Raw genomic sequence first — 21,053 nt, 5'->3', positions numbered from 1 at the left:
CACTTAGTCCTGTTTTCTGCATTGATGAGATTCACTTGCTGGAACTTCTCAGTGTAGGGAGAGATTGGGTCGCCATTTTTAAATGCTGTCCTGATCTCACAACCCCTGAACACCCCCCCCCCCCCACCTCCCTCCCCCCGCACCCATGCAGGGCACCCAGGGCCGATCCCCACCAAAAATTCCAGCTTGACACCATGGCAGTGCCATCCTGGCACGCTGGTTGTGCCCCTGCCAGTTGGCAGTGCCACTTGAGCATCGTGGCAGTGCCATCTGGGCATCTTGGCAGTGACAGGTTGACATCAAGTTGGCATTGCCAAGTGTTCCCAGGTGACACCAGGAACACCAGAGTGGTGTCCTGCCCAGAGGACAAGCACCTGGGGGGCCTTTGATCCAGGTACAACCTGTTTCTGCTACAAATACAATGATTTTTTTCAAAGATTATAACTGTTACATCTCCTGATTCCCATAAGTTTTCAATAATCACACTTCTGGACTCAAACATCTGGAGCTTCATGTGCAGTTCTCCATGTGGCTGGTGGACTGATATGTTGTTGCTTGGCGCATGACTGCCATGCAGCAGTGAATGTGGCATCCTGGATGTACATTCACATAACAAATTAGTTCTTAACTCCTCACAAATAATATTGCAATATAACTAACCAAAACACTTCACATCATAGAATTTCATAGAATTTACAGTGCAGAAGGAAGCCATTTGGCCCATCGAGTCTGCACCGGCTCTTGGAAAGAGCACCCTACCCAAGGTCAACACCTCCACCCTATCCCCTTAACCCAGTAACCCCACCCAACACTAAGGGCAATTTATCATGGCCAATCCACCTAACCTTTACATCTTTGGACTGTGGGAGGAAACCGGAGCACCCGGAGGAAACCCACGCACACACGGGGAGGATGTGCAGACTCCGCACAGACAGTGACCCAAGCCACATATTCTGACTTGTTACTTTTGATGCTCTCGTATGAAATTTCTGGCAGGAACTTCTGGGCAACACAGTAGCATAGTGGTTAGCACAGTTGCTTCACAGCTCCAGGGTCCCAGGTTTGATTCCCGGCTTGGGTCACTATCTGTGTGGAGTCTGCACATTCTCCCCGTGTCTGCGTGGGTTTCCTCCAGGTGCTCCGGTTTCCTCCCACAGTCCAAAGATGTGCGGGTTAGGTGGATTGGCCATGCTAAATTGCCCATAGCGTCCAAAACCCCCAAATTGCCCTTCGTGTTGGGTGGGGTTACTGGGTTATGAGGATAGGGTGGAGGTGTGGACCTTGGGTAGGGTGCTCTTTCCAAGAGCCGGTGCAGTCTCGATGGGCCGAATGGCCTCCTTCTGCACTGTAAATTCTATGATCTATGATCTATGATGTGGCGATGCTGGCGTTGGACTGTTTGTTGTAAGACTTCTTACTGAGAGTATGTGGTCAGAGGGATTTGTTGCGTGTTAAGTTGTGCTGATGAGTGCATTACCAAAGCACTTCTGCTTAAGTGAGTTTGTGTTGTGGATGTGTTTCAAACACGTACACATTTCAAAAGCTTTGACAAATCTGTTTTTACCGTAATATTCATATTTTACTGGCTGCTGGCATGCGGTCTGGGAGCAGTGGCAGCCAATAAATTCTCTGGAGCCAGGTCGGATCAGCATTCCCGCCCATTAGCTTATTTGAATGATGGCAGAACTGGAAGTGGACCGACGTCTTGCTCCATGGGGTCAGGCTGCCGGTTTACATAATTGAAGGACCCACTTTAGGATGCTGTTTGTTCCCCAATGGCGGGGTGACCTCCTGCTGCATTGGGAGTCTGCCAGCAAAATGGAGGCGGCTTCCTTGCCATCTAGCCAGGGTGGCAAGGAAAGGCTCCATGGGCCAAAGAAGGGATTGTGGGCAAGGAAGGCAGCACCTGAGACCCCCACAACCTCCCTGGAGGGATTAATCCTCAAATTCTTGGCTTGTGAATATGTAACTAACCTCTCCAAGGTTCCGGGGCTCCTGCATTCCTCAGCAGTGACCACCTCTATCTGCCGCTGCTGGCCCTGTGATTGGGCCAGCAGCATGAGGAGCCCACCACCTGCTGTCCTGAATTGGACAGGAGGCATATAGCCTGTTCATTAGCCTGTGGTAAATGTGAAAGGGGGGTGCTGCTGCCGACAGCTGCAGGCTTCGGATCTGTCTTTTTTCACCCTGACACTGGGTTCCCAGGGCTCCTTGTAAAGTTCAGCCCAAGGAGTCAGTAAAAAAAAGAAACTGGAAGACTAAAATTGCAGTGAAACTGCGCAAATATATTTTTTAATTGATCAGGCTCGGAAGGGGTTTGCGTGTCTGCTCAAAATGTAGACTTTATGCACTATCCTGTCATTCTGAAGTGTGCAGAACTGCCTGTATGATGGAATATTTAATAGAGTTCACACAGTTACTTTAGGTCCAGCAACGACCCATCAGTGTCACGCGCTGAGCAGACATGCTCCTTGCAGCTTGCCTTTTCAGGTTTTCACTATAAATAGTCCAACTTCTCTTTTTGTGCAGACTGGATCCATTTTTTTATTTTTTACGGAGTTACTGTATCCTGGTTGTTCTTTGTATTGCTGCTTCATAAAGGAAATTAGAAATTTTGCATACAGTTGAGTCGGCACGGAAATCATATGGGAACAAAACCAATTAATCCATACTGGTCTAAACCTGACATTCATATTGTGCATGCGGATCACACTTTGCACCTTTATCTCGCCGTCACTGCTGCTGAAATGATTATCTGTGTTATTATCCTCTCTGAAATTGACTTTGCAGCCTCAAAACCTTTCCTGTCTCCACGAGTTCCACCATATTCAGACTTCAATGTCCTCCCCCGCACAAAATTCTGTGCTCCCTTTACCCCCACCTTACCAAAGCACATTCCTCCTCACGTGTCAATGAACTGACTTTAAGGATCTCATGGTTGATTTCAGAACTCTCCAGAGCCTTGCCACCCCCTGGCATAACCCCCTCCTTCAGCAATATGACAGCTGCAAATGCCCTCCACTGCTCTGACGTCTGATTCCTTCTCATTTCAGAGTGCCTGTAATAACCTGCACAGGACTCATTCACCTGGGGATGATTGTTCCCCTGTTCAATTGGACTGAGTTAACCCAGCACTAGCATAAAAGGCAGGCAGCTGTAGAGCCAGCTAAAAAGGAATGAGAACCCGGTGAAAGGGAACCGGGCCCTGTGCATGTATGATGCTGTTGCTGAAATAAAGGACTTTTAAGAAGCTCGTTGGACTCCCCTGGCTTTATCACATTGGCGACGATGATGAATTGGAGCTGTCGGCGTGCTGCTTGTTCGGCTTAGCTACCTCCCGGGATTTTTTTTTTTAAAAAGAGTGGACGACGGTACCGAGTTTGTTTTTGAGGTTTTTTTTAGAGCCTCTAATGTCATGGAAGGCGAGAGCCGGGTTGAGTTTTTTTTGCTGCCAGCTTGTGAAGTGTGTCCGCTGGGAGTGATCTGGAGTCTGATGTGTCCGGCAGTACCAGATGCGGTGTAATTCTGGTGTTGGTCGCGTAGCGTTTTGTCCATCTCTGTCTGCTGTTGTTTCCTGATGCTGGCAGAGTGGTTCACCGGGGAGTCCATTCTCGAGTTGCCACCGCTGTTTTGGAACGCCATTCTGGTCGTGAGTGCAGCGTTGTGTTTGGAAGACTGCTCTGCGGCAGCTTGGACTGTGGGATTAGCAACAGTGATGTTTTGCCTGCGACCTGACAGTCATTGTACGACTGCAGGTTTTGTGCCTGGTGACTCTGGTGTGGAGTTGACTGGACATTCTATATGTGGCTTCTGGTCCTGTGGAAGCTTGCACGGAACCGTGCTGTTTTTTTTATTTGCGCTGTGGGTTTATTTGCCTGTGTACTGTAAGAATGTCGGGGCGACAGCTCCCTGGGCATTTTGGTAGGTGTTTTATTTTTTTGGGTAGAATTTAGAGTGCCCAATATGAAAAATTAAGGGGCGTTTGGAGTTGCGGGACGTTGAGGTGGGCGTTGTCTAATGTCCCCCCCCCCTCTGTGGCTGGAAGGCATGCCACGCCGATTGGGCCTTGGGTTGATGGGTCTGATGCTGTGGCGCGCGCTGCCCCCGGGTTCGGCTGTTGGCAGCTTCGCCCCCTGTGTGACTGGTGAGGGTGTTGGGCCGGACGTAATGCTTGGTGGAGTACACGCCTGCCTGTCCTGCTTCCCCGTTCGATGGAGCCTTATCCGAACCAATTTTTTGGAGGGTTTGTTGTCTGGTCACTGTGGGGTTTGCACCCGTTTGGTCCTCTCCTATCTATTCCTCCTAAATGGCCGTCCTTGTGAGGGGTTTCGGGCTTTGGGGGGGGAGGGGTGTAATAACCTGCACAGGACTCATCCACCTGGGGATGATTGTTCCCCGTGTTCAATTGGACTGAGTTAACCCAGCACTAGCATAAAAGGCAGGCAGCTGTAGAGCCAGCTAAAAAGGAATGAGGACCCAGTGAAAGGAAACCGGGCCCTGTGCATGTATGATGCTGTTGCTGAAATAAAGGACTTTTAAGAAGCTCGTTGGACTCCCCTGGCTTTATCACAGTGCCCTTTGTTTTAGCCACTGTGGTTGTACACTTCGCAATTTTGTCCTTGCTTTCTGCCATCACTGTTTAGCACTTACCCCTGAGTTAGAAGGCCTTGAGTATAAATCTCATTGAAGAGACTCAAAATCTAGGCTCAAGCTCTAGCACAGTCCGAGGGTGTGCTACACTGTTGGAGGGGCTGACTTTCGGATAAGATGTTAAATTGAGACATCTTTAGAATTCTCATGGTACTACTTTGATAGAGTGCAGGGGAGTTACCCCCGGCATCCTGGCTAGTATTTACCCTCACCCAACACCACAAAAACTGGTAATCTGTTATTACCTCTTTGCTGTTTGTGGGAACTTGCTGTGTAAATCGACTGCCATGTTTCCAATACTGATTGCGCGTCAAAAGTAATTAATTTGCTGTGGGGTACAATAGGATGTCCTGTGGACTTGAAAAATGCTATACAAATAAAATTCTTTTAAACCTCCAAGTCTTAACACTGAATTCCTTAGGTTCTGTAGACTGAATTTAATATATCTATGGTAGGTTTTTTAACTGCCCCTCCTCTTTGTGATTGAACTTGCTGTTGTTATGTGCTAATACATTTCCCCTTCCCAGGTACCAATGACATTGTGCATTGTTTTGTTTCCCCATTGGCTCACAAAAGATAAGTAATCTGTAACCTCATAGAAGCAAAAATAGAAAAGCAAAAAGATACCTCAGAAGAAAATGGCTCCATGATCACCAGTGTCTAGGAGTTATTGTCGAGTGTTCCCGGAGATATTGGAATAGATGCCAATTATGCATGACTTTTGCAGCATGTTTCCTACTGCAATGACTCATAACTGGAAGCAATGGCGCTGCATTCCAAAAATCACAGAACTTCCCATCATATGCGTTGGTGAGATTGCAAAGGAGTTGGCACCTGTTGAGGTTGAGAGGCTTCAGGAAGAGGATTGAAACAAGCCAATGTCATTGCCATCCATGGACATTCATGAGGAGTCGCGGCATTCACCAGTAATTGATGAAACCTGAACAGCCTTCAATAATACAAATTTGACCATGAGATTGCAAGTCAGAACATCGACCCACTTACTACTCCAAATAAAATGTGTTGGGGATTCAGTATCTTAGAGGCAGGTACAATAGCCATTTAAATGTTTCTCGAGGAACTTCGGCTCAGGGTTGACGAGCTGGAGCCTGAGCTTCGGACTCTGTGACACATCAGGGATGGGGAGAGTTACCTGGACATTAGAACATAGAACACAGAACATTACAGTGCAGTACAGGCCCTTCGGCCCTCGATGTTGCGCCGACCTGTGAAACCAATCTAAAGCCCATCTACACTATTCCCTTATCATCCATATGTTTATCCAATGACCATTTAAATGCCCTTAATGTTGACAAGTCCACTACTGTTGCAGGCAGGGCATTCCACGCCCTTACTACTCTCTGAGTAAAGAACCTACCTCTGACAACTGTCCTATATCTATCCCCCCTCAATTTAAAGCTATGTCCCCTCGTGCTAGCCATCACCATCCGAGGAAAAAGGGTCCACCCTATCTAATCCTCTAATCATCTTGTATGCCTCAATTAAGTCACCTCTTAACCTTCTTCTCTCTAACAAAAACAGCCTTAAGTCCCTCAGCCTTCCCTCATTAGATCTTCCCTCCATACCAGGCAACATCCTGGTAAATCTCCTCTGCACCCTTTCCAATGCTTCCACATCCTTCCTATAATGCGGCGACCAGAACTGCACGCAATACTCCAAATGCGGCCCCACCAGAGTTTTGTACAGCTGCAACATGACCTCATGGCTCCTAAACTCAATCCCTCTACCAATAAAAGCTAACACACCGTATGCCTTCTTAACAACCCTATCAACCTGGGTGGCAACTTTCAGGGATTTATGTACATGGACACCGAGGTCTCTCTGCTCATCCACACTACCAAGAATCTTACCATTAGCCCAGTACTCTGTATTCCTGTTACTCCTTCCAAAATGAATCACCTCACATTTTTCTGCATTAAACCCCATTTGCCACCTCTCAGCCCAGCTCTGCAGCTTATCTATGTCCCTCTGTATTTCAAGAGGCAGCCACACCTCTTCCATTAACTGTCTTGAATTCGGCCAGCGGTCAGGGACAGGAGGGTGATACTATGTGAGGTAGGCAGAGGGATCCAGGAGGTAGGGTTGCAGGAGGCTCAGCCCTTGTCCTTGTCCCAACGGGTTCGAGGTTTTGCTCGCTACATGAACGAGAGTGGGGACTTTAGCCTACTGTGCTAAACCAGCCCCAGGATTTGGTGTGTAATGAGGAAGGATTAATTAATGACTTCTCAATTAAGAAGCCTCATGGAAGAGTGATCATAGCATGATTGAATTTCAAATTCAGCTTGAGGGTGATAAACTAGAGTCACACACTTGCATTTTGGAGTTAAACAAAGGCTACATAGGCATGAGGACAGATTTGGCCTTTGTGGATCGGGCATGAAGACTAAAAGATAGGACAGTTGATGAACAGTAGCAGTTGTTTAAAGAGATATTTAATTCCTTCCAGCTAAAATATATTCCAGCTAGGAAGAGAGATTGTAAGAGGGGTAAAACATCCATAGCTAAGCAAGGATGTTAAACATAAAGACAAAACCTAAGGCATACCATATTGCAAAGGCCAGTGGCAGGCTGGAAGATTAGGTGCTTTTAAAGATCAGCAAAAGGTTACTAAACTAGTTATAAAAAGAGCAAAGGTAAATTATGAAAGAAAACCAGTGGAAGAAAAAGGATAGCAAAAGCTTCTGTAAGTATTTAAAAGGAAAGAGAGTAGCAAAATTGAATGTTGGTCCCTTGGAGGATCAGACTGGAAGCTAATAGTGGGGAACAGACAATGTCGGAAATGCTCAATCAATATTTTTCTTCAGTTTTCACGATTAAGGACACTAGTACCATCCCTATAGTAACAGGTAATAGAAAGTGAGGAACTCAGAACAATCATCACCCACAGGAAAAAAGTACTGAACAAACTATTGGGATTGAAGGCAAACAAGTCCCCAGGGCCTGATGGCATCCTACGGTCTTAAAGGGAGTGGTAACAGAGATTGTGGATCAGTTGGTTATAATATTCCAAATTTCCCTGGATGAGGGAAAGGTTCCAGTGGATTTGGAAAAATGCTAATTCAAATCCTTATTCCAAAAGGGAGGGAGGCAGAAAGTAGGAAACTATAGACCATTTAGTTTAACATCTGTCATTGGAAAATTGGTAGAATCCATTATTAAGGAAATAACAACATGACATTTGGTCAAGTCAAAATGCAATTTATCAGAGTCAGCATGGTTTTATGAAGGGCAAATCATGATTGACTAATTTGCTAGTGTTCTTTGAAGATGTAACAACCCAAGTGGATAATAGGGATCCTTAGATGTATATCTGAACCTCCAGAAAGCACTTGATAAGGTGCTGCACAAAAGGTTAATGCACAAGTTAAGATCACATGGAGTTATGGGTCATTTGTGAGCTTGGATAGAAGACAAAGAGTCCAGATGAATTAGTCTTTTTCTGGTTGGCAAGATGTAACTATTGGAGTGCCACGGTTTGTTCCTCGGGCTCGAACTATTTACAATATATATTAATGGCTTAGATGCAGAGATCAAAGGCAATAAAGCCAAATTTGTAGATGACACTAAAATAGGTGGGATGATAGTAAGTTACAATGAGGAAATAAGAAATTTACAAATAGATATTTAGATAGGTTAGTTGAGTGGGCCAAAATTTGGCAGATAAGAGTTTAACGCTGATAAGTGTGAGGTTGTCCATTTTGATCAGAAAAATGGAAAGGCATTATCTAAATGGAGAGAAACATTGGAGTGCTTCGGTGCAGAGGGATCGGTGTCCTCATGCATGAATAGCAGAAAACTGGTAGGCGGGTACAGTAGGTAACAAGGAAGGCAAATGGAATTTTGGCATTTGTAGCTAAAGGAATGGAGTATAAAAGTAGGGACGTGCTGCAGCAACTGTACCAACATTGGTGAGACCGCACCCGGTGTACTGTGTACAGATTTGGTCATCTTATTTCAGGAGGGATGTAGTTGCATTGGAGGTAGTTCAGAGGCATTGATTCCAGAGATGAGGGGCATGTCTTATGAACAGAGATTCAGCAGTTTAGGCCTGTACTCCCTTGACTTTAGAAGAATGAGAGGAGACCTGTTTGAGGTGTATAAGATGATAAAAGTTATTGACGTAGAGCGGGTGCTTCCTCTTGTGGGGCGATCTAGAACGGGAGGTCATGGTTTTAGGATAAGGGGTAGCAGATTTGAAACAGAGATGAGGCGAAATTACTTCTCTCAAAGGGTCGTAATCTGTGGAATTCATTACCCAGAGTAAGATGGATGGCGGAACATTGAGTAAATTTAAGTTTAAGGAGGCGAAAGACAAATTTTAAATTAGTAATGAGTTGAAGGGTTATGGAGAGCGGGCGGAAAGTGGAGATGAGGCCAATATGACATCAGCCATGATGGTATTAAATGGCAGAGCAGGCTCGAGGGGCTGAATTAGCCTAATCATGCTCCTTGTTCTTATGTAAATAAAAGTATTAACCCTGAGCACATTAATTCTCCCAAGTAGAGCTTGTTCTTTGAATCGGGAGTTTATGGGCTCAAGCCCCACCATAAACTTGAGCACATGACCTTCACTGATCTTTCGTTGTTGGAGGTCCTGTCTTTTAGATGATACCCATCTACCCCTTCAGGATGTTTCATGATGCTATTGAAAGAACAGTGGCATCCTCTTAGTGTCCTTTCCACCAATTATTCTTCATCCAATACTACACTGTTATAACCCCAATGGAGGTCCCAGATCAGGACCATACGATTTCCCATGACCTCCCCGAAATCTGAACGTCCCCTTTTAAGGCAGGTAGGACTCCCCCTTTAAGGGGGCAGAGTTTCCCCTTTACAACGAGAGCACCAGCTGTATAAAACCCCCGGCCTAGCTGCAAGTCAGGAAAGGAAACCCTGAGGGGAGTGGGGGAATATTGTGACTGTATTGGAATATACTTTGTTCTTTAATTTCCACCATCGTCTGTACGTTCTGCTTATCGCGGATTCAACACCCATAAAGCAAGTTAACTTCTCACTCATTTTTGATTGTTGGATTTTATTGGCAGGATAGCACAGTGATTACACTTCAATTCACTGGCTGCAAAACACTTGGTGACATCTGAGGTTGTGAAAGCACAACCTGACTTTAAAGTTCTTCCATTTCTCCCAATATAATATAGGTAGGAACTAGTTGCATGAAGATATATTAAAATAGAATGTAAATTAATCAGCGGGGATTAATTAAACCACTGCTGTGGTTTAATTTACTTTTCACCAAGTAAAATACATGCAAAAAGAATGCTTGTGACAAGCCGCCTAAGTTGGCGATTCTGTAGTACTGCTGTTTGTGTTCTTTGGAAAAATCTTTCTCTACCTCTCTCCTGAATCATCAACTATTGAGGGGAACCTCATTTGTATAAGGTTGCATGTATTTAAAGGGATTCCCAGCTCTATGTTCCCCCAGAACAGGAATTCCCATCACGACAGCTTCAGTTCTGCAAAACTTAAAACTGTTGAGGTGAATCCTGGGGCCGCAAAGGTCAGTGTAGGCCCTGGGAAGGAGAGGGACATGCCAGGAGGCTGTGCCGGGGCAGATCCTCTGGGGAGCCCCATTGTGAGGGGGGGGGGGGTGAGTTCTCTTTGGGGTTCCCTTATGCATTGGGGGAGGCTCTGATGTTTGTGATGGGGTGGGGGCTCCTCTGTGTCCTTCGTGGTAGGGGTGGGAGAGGAAGTCTACTTCAGATGCAGATCGGGATCCCCTTTAAAGATGGCACTCAATCAGGTCCCGCCTCCCCAGAATGATAGCACGCACCACGTCCTCCAGATTCTCTCTGCACTGTATATCAGAGAATCTTGAGAGAAAGTGCGGCTGGAGAGCCGGCTTTCTTCCTGGAACTGACACTCTGAAAAATTATGGGAAGATTCTGCCCAGCAATTGCCCAAAGAATATTGGGCCAAGGAGAGCATCGGAGCTGAAGTAAATCTGTTCCTTATCCAATATTCATATATGCGCACTGTATTGACTGGTTACTCTGTCTGTATCTTTGAGGAGATCAGTAAATTGTGATCTGGAGTAGGAACCCAGGCTGATTACTATGCTCACTGGCATACGGCAATGATGCCATTCATATCACCATTATACTAACTGCTCTGCTCAGCTAACTCACCGTAGTCCCAAGTTAGAATCTGGACTCCCTGCTCAGTTTGACTCGATTACATTTTACCATCTGAATTATTGAAGAAATTAGTGGTGTGATTATTAGGCTCATTTTTTTGCTAATTTACATATTTAAATTATCTTTGTTTCCAACTAGGGTTTTTTTGAGGGGCACCAAGAGTTGGTCCAGAAGTATGGCCGAGTTTGTGGGTGAGTAGATTATTACTGCCTGAAACTTTTATCATTGCACTGACCTCCCAGATAAAAAGGGAGAAACTAACCAGGAATAACTTCTTTAACCAGAGTGGTTAGAATGAGAATATAAGAAATAGGAACAGGAGTAGGCCATTCGGCCCTTCATGTCTGCTTCGCCATTCAGTAAGTTCATGGCTGACCTGATCGTGGTCTCAACTCCACTTTCCTGCCTGCCCCATAACCCTTGATTCCCTTGTAAAAGGAGAGTAAAAGAGCGCGAGGAGGGCGGCGGGAACACAGAGTAAAAGAGCGCGAGTGTCGCTCGGCAACTTACCTTCATAGGAACTCCAGGAGCAGCCGTGAATTTGCGGGAGCAGTGCCCGGAGGGTGGAGCGGTTCTCAGGGCAGAATCGAAGGTACATTCTGTTAAGTAGCGGAGCGGAGACGAGTGGTTGGACAGACAGCATCGTGGGAAGGTAAACGGTGAATCTGAGGTTTAGACTGGGGAGAAACTGAAGAGTGACGTCACAGGAGCTGTGATTAGATTGGCCAAGAAGGGACCTGCAGGCAAGTAGTGGTGACTGGTAAGTAGTTTTTCTTTTCATTTGTCTATTTTTTTTTGTGTATTTTGACATTGTAGTTGTATAAGTTAACCCAAGGTTTAAGACATGGCAGGAGATCCCAGACCCGTGTCATGCTCCACATGTGCGATGTGGGAGTTCAGGGACACGTCCACTGACCCTGGCCCCTTCAAGTGCAAGAAGTGTGTCCAGCTGCAGCTCCTGTTAGACCGCTTGACGGCTCTGGAGCTGCGGGTGGCCTCACTTTGGAGCATCCACGATGCTGGGGACGTCGTGGATAGCACGTTCGCTGAGTTGGTCACACCGCAGGTGAAAGTTACTGCGGGAGATAGAAAATGGGTGACCAAAAGACAGAGCAAGTGTGGGAAAGCAGTGCAGGTGTCCCCTACAGACATCTCTCTACAAAACAGATATACCGATTTGGATACTGTTGAGGGAGATGGCTCGCCAGGGGAAGGCAGCAGCAGACAGGTTCATGGCACCGTGGCTGGCTCTGCTGCGCAGGTGGGCAGGAAGAAGAATGGCAGAGCTATAGTGATATGGGATTCAATCGTAAGGGGAATAGACAGGTGGTTCTGCGGACACAATCAAGACTCCAGGATGGTTTGTTGCCTCCCTGGTGCAAGGGTCAAGGATGTCTCAGAGCGGCTGAAAGACATTCTGTGTGGGGGGGTGGGGTGGGGGGGTGAACAGCCAGCTGATGTGGTGCATATAGGCACCAACCATATAGGTAGAAAATGGGATGAGGTTTGGTTTAGGAAAGGGATTGGGTTACAGGGTGTTGTTGCTAGGGGGTGAGGGGGTGTGAATGTTCTGCTGGCGAGTGAGGGGCTTGGGCTGAGGGACAGAGAGGAGGTCGGGAGGGGGGCTGCCTGGGGATGGACCGGTGGAGGCACGGACCGCAGGCTGGTGGCGGGCTGGGAGTGGGTGGGGGGGGGGGGGCGCAATGAGCCCCCCCAACTAGGCTGATCACCTGGAATGTTCGAGGGTTAAATGGGCCGGTCAAAAGGGCACGTGTGTTCGCGCATCTTAGGGGATTGAAGGCGGATGTGGTGATGTTGCAGGAGACGCACCTTAGAGTAACGGACCAGGTTAGACTGAGGAAAGGTTGGGTCAGTCAGGTCTTTCACTTGGGACTAGATTCAAAGACTAGAGGGGTCGCGATCCTGATCAATAGGCAGGTGGTGTTTGAGGCGGGTAGAATAGTCTCGCACATGGGAGGTCGGCATATTACGGTCAGTGGGAAACTGGAGGGGGTGCAGGTGGTATTAGTGAATGTATATGTGCCAAATTGGGATGATGTGGAGTTTATAAAGAGGATGCTGGGGTATATACCAGACCTGGACTCGCACATGGGAGGGGACTTCAATACAGTTATGGACCCGGGCTTAGACCGGTCAAGCTCAAACACGGGCAGGGTGCCAGCAATGGCAAAGGATCTAAAAGGGTTAATGGAGCTGATGGGGGTGGGGTTTGTGGGGGGGGGGGGGGGGGGGCGGTGGTGGTGGTGGTGGGAGGGGGGGGGTGGATCCATGGAGGTTTGGGCAGCCGAGGGCGAAGGAGTTCTCCTACTCACACGTGCATAAAGTGTACTCCCGGATTGATTTCTTTATTTTGAGCAGGGTCTTTCTGGCTGGGGTAGCGGACACGGGGTATTCGGCGATCACAATCTCAGACCATACACCGCACTGGGTTGACCTGCAGGTTAGTAAAGACAGTATTCAGCGCCCGCACTGGAGGTTAGATGTGAAACTTTTGGCGGATGAAGGGGTGTGCGAGCAGCTGAGGAAATGCATTCAGGGCTACCTGCAGGTCAATGACACGGGGGAAACTTCGGCAGCGGTGGTTTGGAAAGCACTGAAGGCGGTGGTAAGTGGGAGCTGATCTCGATCCGGGCTCATAAGGAGAAGGTTGACAGGGCAGAGACGGACTGACTGGTAAAGGAGATATTACAGATCGATAGGAGGTATGCGGAGACCCCAGAGGCAGGGCTCCTGAGGGAACGGCAGAGACTACAGGCGGAGTTTAGCTTGCTGACCACAGGGAGGACGGTGGAGCAGCTGAGAAAGGCGAGGGGGGTGAGTTATGAACATGGGGAGAAGGCCAACAGAATGCTTGCACAGCAGCTTAGGAAGAGCGAGCAGCTAGGGAGATAGGGAAAGTAAAGGACGGTGAGGGGAACCTGGTTGGTGATTCGGTAGGGGTGAATAAGGCGTTTAGAGATTTTTACAGCAGGCTGTACAGGTCGGAACCCCCTACGGGGCCGGAGGGGATGAGGCGCTTCTCGGAGGGGCTGAATTTCCCAACGGTGGACGGAGAGTGGGTAGAAGGGCTGGGGGCCCCAATTGGGCTGGACGAGATAGTGGAGGGCTTGTAGGCCATGCAGGCGGGTAAGGCCCCGGATCCGGACGGGTACCCAGTGGTGTTCTATAAAAAGTTCTCGGGTATACTGGGGCCAGTGTTGTTGAGGATGTTCAATGAGGCAAGGGAAAGAGGGGTGCTGCCCCAGACGATGTCACAGGCAATGATTTCGCTGATTCTTAAGCGGGACAAGAACCCGGAGCTGTGTGGGTCCTACAGGCCGATCTCCCTGCTGAATGTGGATGCCAAGTTGCAGGCCAAAATCTTATCCTCCAGGATTGAGGACTGTGTTCCGGACGTTATTGGGGAGGACCAGACGGTGTTTGTTGAGGGTAGGCAGTTGGCGGCCAATGTAAGAAGGCTGTTGAATGTGATCATGATGCCCCCGGAAGGTAGGGAGGTTGAGGTAGTGATCGCAATGGATGCAGAAAAGGCTTTTGATCGGGTAGAATGGGACTATCTGTGGGAGGTACGGGGACGGTTCGGATTTGGGCGGGGCTTTATTGACTGGGTCAGGTTACTGTATCAGGCTCCGGTGGCAAGTGTGCGGACGAACAGGACAACTTCAGACTACTTTAGACTGCACCGGGGGACGAGACAGGGATGCCCCCTCTCCCCACTGTTGTTTGAACTGGCTACAGAGCCATTGGCAATCGCTCTGAGAGCTTCAAGGGGCTGGAGGGGACTGAGCCAGGGAGGTTGTGGGGGGGTGGGGGGGGGGGCTTGGAGCACAGGGAGCTGCTGTTTAGGTCAGTAGGGGGTAGTTTTAGGTACCTGGGCATCCAAATGGTGCGGGAATGGGACCGGCTGCATAAATTGAATCTGGCCCGGCTAGTGGACCAAAGGAAGGATGATTTCCGGAGATGGGTCGCGCTCCCATTGTCGCTGGCCGGGAGGGTACAAACGGTGAAAATGACGGTCCTCCCGAGGTTCCTATTTGTATTCCAATGTCTCCCCATTTTTATTCCGCAGTCCTTTATTAAGCGGGTCAACAGGGTGATCTTGGGCTTCGTCTGGGTGGCCAAGACCCGCAGGTAAGGAAGGTAATGCTTAAGCGGAGCCAGGGAGCGGGCGGGCTGGCGCTGCCAAATTTGAGCAATTATTACTGGGCAGCTAACATAGCCATGATCAGGAAGTGGGTGGTGGGGGAGGGGTTAGCGTGGGAGGGGTCAGCGTGGGTGCGTATGGAGGCGGCTTCTTGTAAGGGCACCAGTCTGGGGGCGTTGGTAACTGCGCCACTGCCGCTGGCGCGGTACTCCACCGGCCCCATGGCGGTGGCAGCCCTGAGAGTTTGGGGCCAGTGGATGCGGCATGTGGGAGCAGTGGGAGCATCGGTCTGGGCCCCAATTAGTGAGAACCACCGGTTTGCCCCAGGGAGTATGGATAGGGGGGTTCCAGGTATGGCGGAGAGCGGGGATTGAGAGGATGGGGGATGAGTTCATAGAGGGGGCTTTCCGAGTATGAGGGTGCTGGAAAAAATGTTTGGGCTGGCGAGGGGAAACAAATTCAGATACTTGCAGGTGCCGGACTTCCTTCGTAAACAGATGGCAACCTTCCTGCTCCTACCGCTGAATGGGATTCAGGACAGGGTAATTTCCAGAGGGTGGGTAGGGGAGGGGAGCGTTTCGGACAACAATAAGGAGCTTATGGGGTCGGAGGAGACGCAGACCGAGGAACTGAAGCGTAAGTGGGAGGAGGAGCTGGGAGGTGAGATAGAGGATGGTTTATGGGCAGACGCGTTGAGTAGAGTCAACGCGTCTGCAACATGTGCCAGGCTCAGCCTGATTCAATTTAAGATTGTGCACCGGGCTCACATGACAGTGGCCCGGATGAGTGGATTCTTTGGGATGGAGGACAGATGCACAAAATGCGCGGGAGGACCAGCGAACCATGTCCATATGTTTCGGACATGTCCAAACCTTCGGGGATTTTGGCAGAGGTTTGCGGACGTCATGTCCAAGGTTTTAAAAACAAGGGTGGCGCTGAGTCCAGAGGTGGCGATTTTCGGGGTGTCGGAAGATCCGGGAATCCAGGAGGAGAAAGAGGCAGATGTTCTGGCTTTTGCTTCCCCGGCAGCCCGGAGATGGAAACTATTGGCATGGAGGAACCCAAAGCCCCCGAAGTCGGAGACCTGGCTATCGGACATGGCTAGCTTTCTCTGTAAGGAGAAAATTAAGTTTCCCTTGAGAGGTTCACTGTTAGGGTTCACCCGGAGGTGGCAACCGTTCGTCGACTTCCTTGCAGAAAGTTAATCATCAGCAGCCGGGGGTGGGGGGGGGGGGGGGGGGGGGGGGAGTAGTTTAGGTTAGAGTAGGGGGGTAATAGGGGTGGGACCTGTACGAAAGGTAAACTGTTTTTGCACTATGTTTATGGTTTCATGTATCTTGTCTATTTTGTTGTTGTTTCTATACCAAAAACACCTCAATAAAATGTTTATGCAAAAAAGAAAATGGGTGAGGTCCTACAAGCTGAATTCAGGGAGTTAGGAGTTAAACTTAAAAAGTAGGACCTCAAAGGTAGTAATCTCAGGATTGCTACCAGTACCACGAGCTAGTCAGAATCGGAATGTCAGGGTAGATAGGATGAATGCATGGCTCGAGAGATGGTGCAAGAGGGAGGGATTCAAATTCCTGGGGCATTGGAACCGGTGTTGGGGGATCAGTATAAACTGGACGGTCTGCACTTGGGAAGGACTGGAACCAATGTCCTTGTGGGGGGGGGTTTGCTAGTGCTGTTGGGAAGGGTTTAAACTAATGTGGCAGGGGGGTGGGAACCGATGCAGGAAGTCGGAGGGAAGTAAAACAGGGACAGAAACAAAAGGCATTAAGGGGGAAAGTGTAAGGCAGAGAAGCCATAGTCAAAAATCAAAAAAGGCCACAGTACAGAGTACAGTGACTGAGGAGTACTACTAAGAGGAATAAAACAGGAAGTAAAAACATAAATGGAAAATGAAGCAGCGGGTTATTACATGATGATATGGGTTAAACGATAAGGAAAATTAGGAGAAAAGTTAAAAGGAAAATTAACTTAGGAGAAGTTACAGTTAGAGGTGTTAAGATTCAAAACAGAGGTATAAAAGCCAACATAAGGGTACTTTACCTGAATGCTCGTAGTATTCGGAATAAGGTAAATGAGTTGATGGCGCATAGTGGGTGACTATGATTTAGTGGCCATTACTGAAACATGGTTAAAGGATGGTCACGACTGGGAGTTAAATATCCAAGGGTATCAAACTATTCGGAAGGACAGAGTGGAGGGTAAGGGAGGTGGTGTAGCTCTGTTATTTAAGGATGACATCCGGGCAGTAGTGAGGGATGACATTGGTGCTATGGAGGATAAGGTTGAATCCATTTGGGTGGAAATCCGGAATAGTAAGGCAAAAAAGTCACTGATAGGAGTAGTCTATAGGCCACCAAATAGTAACATTCTGGTGGGGCAGGCAATAAACAAAGAAATAACTGATGTATGTAGAAATGGTACAGCATTTACCATGGGGGATTTTAATCTGCATATCGATTGGTTTAACCAGGTCGGTCAAGGCAGCCTTGAGGAGGAGTTTATAGAATGTATCCGCGATAGTTTCCTAGAACAGTATGTAATGGAACCTATGAGAGAACAAGCAGTCGCAGATCTGGTCCTGTGTTATGAGACAGGATTGATTAATGAGCTCATAGTTAGGGATCCTCTTGGAAGGAGCGATCACAATATGGTGGAATGTAAAATACAGATGGAGGGTGAGAAGGTAAAATCAAACACTAGTGTTTTGTGCTTAAACAAAGGAGATTACAATGGGATAGAGAAGAGCTGGCTAAGGTAGACTGGGATCAAAGGCTTTATGGTGAAACAGTTGAGGAACAGTGGAGAACCTTCCAAACGATTTTTCACAGTGTTCAGCAAAAGTTTATACCAAGAAAAAGGAAGGACGGTAGAAAGAGGGAAAATCGACTGTGGATATCTAAGGAAAATAGGGAGAGTATCACATTGAAGGAAAAAGCATACGAAGTGGCAAAGATTAGTGGGAGACTAGAGGATTGGGGAATCTTTAGGGTGCAACAGAATGCTACTAAAAAGCTATAAATAAGAGTAAGATAGATTATGAGAGTAAACTTGCTCAGAATATAAAAACAGATAGTAAAAGTTTCTACAAATATATATTTGGGGTGTCGGACCAGCCAGGGTTGGAAACGGGTGCGGAGGCAGATGTTGTAGCCTTCATCTTGTTGATCGCCTGAAGGCGGATCCTGATGGGTTGGAGAGCAACCTCTCCACCCTGTGCCCTGGCGTGGTGGGGGGACCTGTTGGAATTCTTGACTCTTGAGAAGGTCAAGTTTGAACTGAGGGGAAGGATGGAGGGGTTCTACAATTCATGGGCATTATTCATCATGCACTTTCAAGAACTGGATAAAATCGAACATTAGGTTGGGGGGTGGGGGGGGGGGGGGGCGGTGGGTGGAAGAGTTGGGGGAAGGGGGGCGGTGTGTGTTAATGGTGACTATGGGTGATTCCTGATTCCTTTTTGTCATTTGTTTATGTGAACATGCGGGCTAATGTTTGGGGTTTGGTGGGAGGATGGGATTGTTGTTATTGATATGTGGATTTACATATTTGTTACTGATTATTGTTTATTGATGGTGGATGTAAATTTGGGAGAAAATGTGAAAAAGGAGGAGAATAAAAAATATTTAAAAAAAATATATAAAAACAAAAAAAAGTGGCTACGGTAAATATTGGTCCTTTAGAGGATGAGAAGGGAGATTTAATGGGAGATGAGGAAATGGCTGAGGAACTGAACAGGTTTCTTGGGTCGGTCTTCACAGTGGAAGACACAAGTAACATGCCAGTGACTGATGGATATGAGGCTATGACAGGTGAGGACCTTGAGACGATTGTTATCACTAAGGAGGTAGTGATGGGCAGCTAATGGGGCTCAAGGTAGACAGGTCTCCTGGCCCTGATGGAATGCATCCCAGGGTAGTAAAAGAGATCGCTAGGGAAATTGCAAATGCACTTGTGATAATTTACCAGAATTCACTAGACTCTGGGTCGTCACGGCGGATTGGAAATGAGCAAACCTGACACCACTGTTTAACAAAGGAGGTAGGCCGAAAGCAGGTTAGCTTAACTTCGGTAGTAGGGAAGATGCTGGAATCTGTCATCAAGGAAGAAATAGCGAGGCATCTGGATGGAAATTGTCCCATTGGACAGACGCAGCATGGGTTCATAAAGAGCAAGTCGCGCCTAACTAATTTAGTGGAATGTTTTGAGGACATTACCAGTGCTGTAGACAACTGGGGGCGAATGGATGTGGTATATCTGGATTTCCAGAAAGCTTTTGGCAAGGTGCCACACAAAAGGTTGCTGCATAAGATAAAGATGCATGGCTTTTAAGGTAAAGTAGTAGCATGGATAGAGGATTGGTTAATTAATAGAAAGCAAAGAGTGGGGATTAATAGTGTTTCTCTGATTGGCAATCAGTAGCTCGTGGTGTCCCGCAGGGACTGGTTTTGGGCCCACAATTGTTCACAATTTACATAGATGATTTGGAGTTGGGCACCAAGGGCAATGTGTCCGAGTTTGCAGACGACACTAAGATGAGTGGTAAAGCAAAAACTGCAGAGGATACTGGAAGTCTGCAGAAGGATTTGGATAGTTTAAGTGAATGGCAGATGGAATACAATGTTGCCAAATTTGAGGTTATCCATTTTGGTAGGAATAACAGCAAAAGGGATTATTATTTAATTGATAAAATATTAAAACATGCTGTGCAGAGGGACCTGGGTGTCCTAATTTATGAGTCGCAAAAAGTTGGATTATCGGTGCAACAGGTGATTAAGAAGGCGAATGGAGTTTTGACCTTCATTGCGAGAGGGATGGAGTTTAAGACTAGGGAGGTTATGCTGCAATTGTATCAGGTGTTAGTGAGGCCACACCTGGAGTATTGTGTTCAGTTTTGGTCTCCTTAACCTGAGAAAGGACATACTGGCGTTGGAGGGTATGCAGAGGAGATTCACTAGGTTAATCCCAGAGTTGAGGGGGTTGGATTACGAAGAGAGGTTGAGTAGACTGGGACTCTATTCGTTGGAATTGAGACGGATACGGGGGAATCTTATAGAAACATATAAAATTATGATGGAAGAGATAGGATAGATGCGGGAAAGTTGTTTCCACTGGCGGGTGAAAGCAGAACTAGGGGGCATATCTTCAAAGTAAGGGGAAGTAGATTTAGGACTGAGTTTAGGAGGAACGAATCTGTGGAATTCCCTGCCCAGTGAAGCAGTTGAGGCTCTTTGATTAAATGTTTTCAAGATCCAGATAGATAGTTTTTTGAAGAATTAAGGGTTATGGTGTTCGGGCGGGAAAGTGAAACTGAGTCCACAAAAGATCAGCCTTGATCTCATTGAATGGCGGAGCAGGCTCGAGGGGCCAGGTGGCCTACTCCTGCTCCTAGTTCTTCTGTTCTTGTAGCTTAGCGATCGATCCAACTCCAGTCTTGAGTTTTTCAATAACTCAGCCTCCACTGCTCTGTGGGGAGGTAAACAAACCTCTGAGAGAACAAATTCTTTCTCAACTCAATCTTAAATGGGAAATCCCTTTAGTGGAACTCACCACTACAAGGAGTATTTGACATGAATAGTATGGATGCATTTAAGGATAAACTAAGTAAGTACACAAGAAAGGAAGGAAGAGAAGGATATAATAATGGGGTGAGATAAAGAAGAGTTGGCGGAAGCTCATGTGGCGCATTAACACTGGCATAGATCAGTTGGTCAAATGGACTCTTACTATGCTGTAAAATTCCATGTAATGCTGATTAACTATCTCCTGTCTTGACTTGAACTTGTAATTACTGTCAGCTTTTATATATAGAAATGTAAGCAGTTTTAAATGTTCAGTTCCATTACAGGCTCCTAAGGGAGCTAGGAATTCTGTTTCTGAAAACCTCTATGGTTGCTACTCAGAAACCATACCATAGCAAGGAGTGGAAACATCTATTAATGTAAGGACTTACTCAAAATGTTTGCGGTGAGATGGGCAGAGTATTGAGGAGGATTATTTTCTTTATATTCCTTCATTCTTTATATTCGTTCATGGTATGTGGGTGTTGCTGA

At 47.3% G+C, this 21,053-nt stretch overlaps 1 protein-coding gene across 10 annotated transcripts in view; it reads left to right on the top strand.

Annotated features, from left to right (window-relative positions):
• Nucleotides 1–21,053, top strand: part of tbxas1 (thromboxane A synthase 1 (platelet)) — a 463,069-nt gene that overhangs the window by 179,500 nt on the left and 262,516 nt on the right. For all 10 annotated transcript variants that reach the window (XM_072484269.1, XM_072484272.1, XM_072484265.1 and 7 more), the window contains one exon: nucleotides 10,965–11,017. In XM_072484269.1, coding sequence (XP_072340370.1) covers nucleotides 10,965–11,017 — 53 coding nt within the window. The remainder of the gene's footprint in view (nucleotides 1–10,964; nucleotides 11,018–21,053) is intronic.

The sequence above is a fragment of the Scyliorhinus torazame genome, chromosome 19 (assembly GCF_047496885.1).
Source record: "Scyliorhinus torazame isolate Kashiwa2021f chromosome 19, sScyTor2.1, whole genome shotgun sequence".
Taxonomy (NCBI): Eukaryota; Metazoa; Chordata; class Chondrichthyes; order Carcharhiniformes; family Scyliorhinidae; genus Scyliorhinus; species Scyliorhinus torazame.
Note: the sequence above shows the minus strand (reverse complement) of the source record. Positions and strands in the feature narration are given on the sequence as shown.